General features: G+C 57.6%; 1 protein-coding gene across 1 annotated transcript; it reads right to left on the reverse strand.

The window, feature by feature from the left end:
- Positions 1–427: 427 nt before the first annotated feature.
- Positions 428–1,176, reverse strand: MARVELD1 (MARVEL domain containing 1; the record flags this gene model as incomplete). The annotated part of the gene is made up of 1 exon (XM_084245915.1): positions 428–1,176. The coding sequence occupies exon 1, from the start codon at positions 947–949 to the stop codon at positions 428–430; it is 522 nt and encodes a 173-aa protein (XP_084102041.1). The 5' UTR covers positions 950–1,176.
- Positions 1,177–4,980: the final 3,804 nt, after the last annotated feature.

Genomic DNA, 4,980 nt, shown 5'->3' on the forward strand with positions numbered 1-4,980 from the left:
AGGGGCTGCTCATGCGGCCGCGGGGCGGAGAAGCTGCGGTTCGACGGGCTCCAATTCGGGAGCCTCCCCCGACGTGCGCTGCGCCAGGGCGCGCCTGGCGCTCAGCCGGGAGGGGGCCGGGGCTCCGGGAGGGCCTCCCTCTGGGCGGCCAGCGGAGAGTGCGTGTCCGCCGGGCGGATGCAGCCCTGCCCAGGTCCCTGGAGACGTCGCGCTGCAGGCAACGGCCCAGATTCCGGGCGGCGGCGCTGCCGTCGGGCGGGCACCCGGCGTCGCGCTCCTGGGCGCGGGCGCGGGCGCGGGCGCGGGCGCGGGCGCGGGGCGGGCGCCAGGGCGCGCGGGGCGCGGGGCACAGGGCGTGGGGCGGGGGCGGCGGGCAGGGCGGGGGCGCGGGTCTGCCAAGGGTCCCCCGCCCCGCGGCGCGAGCGCCTCACACCACCTCCTGCTCGCCCTGGCAGCGGCGGCAGCAGCCGTAGAGCGCCGAGAGCAGGTAGAGGCCGAGGCAGAGCCCGCCGCACACGGCGGACGCCAGGAAGGCGCGGTAGGCGCAGGACATCTGGTAGTCCTTGAGGTTGCAGTAGCTGTGGCGCTGCGTCTGGTCGATCATGATGGCCGTCGCGGCGCCGTAGAGCGCGGCCGCCAGCAGGTCGTGTGCCACGTTGACCACGAGCCAGCGCGAGCCCAGCACGGGCACCAGCTCGTGTTTGCCCAGCAGCGTGAGGAAGTAGAGGCCCAGGGTCAGCAGCCAGAAGAGCACCGACACGAAGAGCGCGAAGTGCACGGGGCCCTGGTACCTGCTGGTGGCGATGGTGATCCAGAAGGCGGCGCCGGCCAGCAGCTGCAGCAGCCGCAGCACGCCCAGCGGCCCGCGCAGGAAGGCCCGCTGCAGGCGCACGGCTCCGCGGGCCGCGCGCGCCGGGGGCGGCGGCTGGCGCGGGGGCGGCGGGAGCATGGCCCCCGGGCGGGGTGGCGGCGCCGGCGGCGTCCCGAGCAGCGGAATGGCGACGCCTGGCTCGCGGGGGAGGCCCGGCCGACGCGCCTTCTGCGCCCGCGGAGGCCTGCTCGCTCCCCTTCTAGGCTTCTTCCTCTCCCGGGCCCCCACCCTTCCTTCCCTCCTCCTCCTCCAGCCCTCCTCTCTCTCTCTCTCCCTCTCTCCACCCCTCCTGCCCTCCCCGAGCCTTCCCCTCGTCGGTCTCCACCCCCACTCGCTCCTCCAGGCTTCCTGCCCTGTCTCTTTCCGTCTAGCTCGCCACCCCGGCGCCCCCCTCCCGTCTAGCTCACCACCCGGGCGCCACTCACGGCTCGGATTCCTTCCCCCTCTGGGCAGGGCGGAGGGCACCGCACCCCCCACCCCACCCCACCCCACCCCCCGCACCCCCACCCCCCGTCTGCCGCCGCCCTTCCGTTCTGTCCAGTTGGGCGAGGCTTGTCACATATGGGGGCCCCCCTGTCCGCTCTGCCTCCTGGCCCCTATCCAGCGTCAGGGAGGGAAGCTGTCCTCTGGAGCCCTTTTCCAGCCTCTGGGCCCCTTTCTTTCTCCCGCTGCTATGCCACCTCCTGCCCCGGCCTCCTGGCCCTTCCCTGGCACTGATGAAAAGCAATGCTGATCTTGAACTGGCGTCTGTCCTCACCTGGACATCCAAATGCCCTGCCAGTGCTCACCTCAAACTTACTCTGTCCAAAGCCAGACTCAGGACTTTCTCTGACCCATGCAAGTTCTCTATCTGAGAGAAAAGGACCACTACCCACCAGAAAACCCCGCTGCGCCTCCCACAGCCACGGAGTAAAGGCCTATCAGTCCCATCTCTTAGGCAGCCCTCCTGACCATCTAGTCTCGCCTGGATTTAAGATCTGCTGCCCGGCACAAGCAAGACAAAGCCAGGACTAAGTCACAGCGAAAGCCCATGTGCTAACTACGCGACAAAGGGGCCTGTCATGGAGCCTGACATGCTTTGCTGTTATTATCCTGCTTTACATGCATTCTCATTTAAGCCTCAAAACAATCCCAGAACATAGACATTTATTTCCCTCAATTTGCTAGGGAGAAAAATGAAGCCTCGTGGTGTTAACGGCCCCTTTTCTCTCCCCTTCTGATCAAAACTTTATGCACAGTGGCTTCTTCCTAAAACACAGACCTGATTGTTAATGACACACCTTCCCCCACTGACAGCCGAATTGGGTTCTAGCTCTTTTTCCATGTGACATATTTCACAACCTGGCCCCAACAGACTTCCAGTTCCCTGGTTTTCCACTCCCTTTCTGTGTCCATGCTCCAATTCAACATGCCAACCCCACCAAACAACTTGTTTCCCCAGTAAACTCATCATTTCCAGACCCCGCTCGACTGCCAAGCTCCTACTGATCTTTCAATGCCCAACTTAAATGTACCTCCCTTTGGCCCAGCCTCCTAGGCTGTAGTTTGTGGGTCTTTCCCACTTAGAGCTCCACTCTGCAGTAGTGCTGAATCTGCAGCACCATATCCATCGGCTGTCACCTTGCAACCATCTTGGTGCCTGGCACGCACGAGTCTCAGCAAATGTCAGTGGAGCGGATGACTGAGAGCAATGGGACTGAGAGGACTCCTCTTACTCTAGGGACTGCACACTCAGACCTCCCAGCTGAATGGAATCCCTTATCTCCTGGTCATGAGGTGACCATGTCTCCCGGCAGCCTGGCTCCCCTTGGGGGAGAAAAACTATGTGGCTGCTCAGAGGGCGAACTCAGCCCAGCCTACAGGGACCCGAGAAAGCTCTGGATGCATTTTTTATTGTTTTATTTTTAAAGATTTATTTATTTATGCATACAAGAGCTGGGGTACAGGCCAGAGATGCAGGGGGTGAGAGGATTCCCCAGAGACGGAGTGGGGAGCAGAACAGGCAGATCCACTGAAATACACTGCTGAGGGGAGCAGCAGGCGAGACAGGAGAGGTCTGCTGCGCCATGTGGGTTGCTGGCCAGCTGGGGATCGAACTCGTATTGCAGAGGCTGTGGATTGCTTCATAGTGCCACCAGGGAGGCCCTGAATGCATATTTTAGATGAACAAATAGTGATGTACAACACCCATATCTGTGTAAAAAGCTTAGGATGCAGACCGTGGAGGTAGGCTGCTCAGACTCTGGGGCGTGTGTGTGTGTCCACACACCTGTGTGCGCGTGGACATACACTCAACCTCTGTGCTTCAGCTGCCTCATCTGTGAAATCCTTTTGCTCAGCAAACAGATATTGAGCACCTACTAGGTGTTGGGCACTTTTAGGGGACTAGGGATACATAATATATGTGCAATTATTATCAGCTGAATGCCTACTCTACCCTAGGCACTACAATGAGCACTTTATTTTTTAAAGATTTTTTTATTTATGCATATAAGAACTGGGGTGTAAGCCAGAGGTGCGGGGGTGGGGAGTGAGAGGATTCACCAGAAAGAGTGGGGAGCAGAACAGGGGGATCTACTGAAATACACTGCTGAGGGAAGCAGGGGGCAGGGCAGAAGAGGTCTGCTGCGCCATGTGGTCAGCTCCCTGGCTGGCCACGATCAAACTCATGGCTGGCAATAGCTTGATAGGGCTGTCTTTAAGCCCTGCACCAGAAGGGAAGCCCAGATGAGCACTTTATATTCAATGTTCTGTCCATGCCTTAAATCAGCTCTATAAAATAACTGCTATTATTTTGAAGCAGCTGTGCTGATGGGGAAATAAGAGCTTAAAGAGTAAAGGAAGTTGACTGTGTACATAGAGCAGTGGGCTGGCAGTTTAAACAAGAGTCTAGGTATGACTGACTCCAGGTCCACATTCAAAGCATTTTTTCTGTATACCTCCCCATATTCTCAGCTTTTCTTACAGGGACCCAGAAAGATTATGTGACTTGCCCAAAGAAACATAACTCGTGTTAGTATGGGATTCAAACATAGGTCTTTTGACCCCATTTTCAGGCTTTCTGTCAGCATCCCTTGGCAAGCCCTGCAGGGACATCTTCAGTGCCCTCAGAGCGCCAGTCTTGCATGAGGCTAGAACTAGGAGGAACACTGGAGGCCGAATCGGGGTGCAGATGATGGGATTATGCCACACATACTCTGAGTAAGGAGCCTATACTGGCAAACAAGACAATACTTCCCACTTCTAAAAAAAGGCATTTGGAGATTTGAGTCTATGGAGCCACCTGGTGGGCACAAACCTCACCCTGGGAAGCCAAGTCCTGCTCCTTAAAAGGAAGCAGTGGTTTGGGGAGATATTTTTAGCCTCTGTAATCCTGAAGACATTCCAAGGGGCGGTCCAGCAGACTCTGCACAACATAACTATGCACAAAGACCTTGATCCTGCCAATTCCAAAATTTGGTCAAAGCACCTGCTGGAGGCAAGCGTTCTGCTGGCAGGAAGGAAGTGATGGGTCCAAAACAGAGATGTAGATGAGATGGCCAGGAATGCTATACACAAGGAAAGGAGAAAGTGTGTGAGAGGGAAGAGCTGGGGAAAGCTTCTAGAACAAAATGTCATTTGAGGAGGGAGAGGATTTTGGCAAGCAGGGATGGAGGACAGGCCCTGTTGGGAGAGATAGTCCGCACGGGTCCTGCACATGCCTGGATGTTATGCCAAGAATGCAAGGCCACGACTGCGCCTTCCCTGGCCAATTCTCAGTGTTGTTTCCCACTGACCACTTTGAGGGATCAGGGAATGTCTTCTGCCAGACAGAGAACAGATTTGTTTATTGCTTCCTCTCAAAGTGGTGGTGGGAGGAGGCGCTGGAGGAGGGTTCCCCAGGCTCAGTGTTCCTCAGCTGTGATGCACACCCCCCTCAATTGTCACATCCACCTGGCCCCTCCCTGTTGCCCCCATGAAACTTGGGAACAACGGAAAGAGAAGTAACAAAGATCCTGGTGCTGCCCGCTGTGCCAAGAGTAGTAAATCCTTTGTCTCTGACTCAGGAATCCCATGACTCCTGCCAGCATCTATAAACAACAGCAGACTAGCTTAGTAACTTGTATGTC

The sequence above is a fragment of the Talpa europaea genome, assembly GCF_964194135.1.
Source record: "Talpa europaea genome assembly, chromosome: 10".
Lineage (NCBI taxonomy): Eukaryota > Metazoa > Chordata > Mammalia > Eulipotyphla > Talpidae > Talpa > Talpa europaea.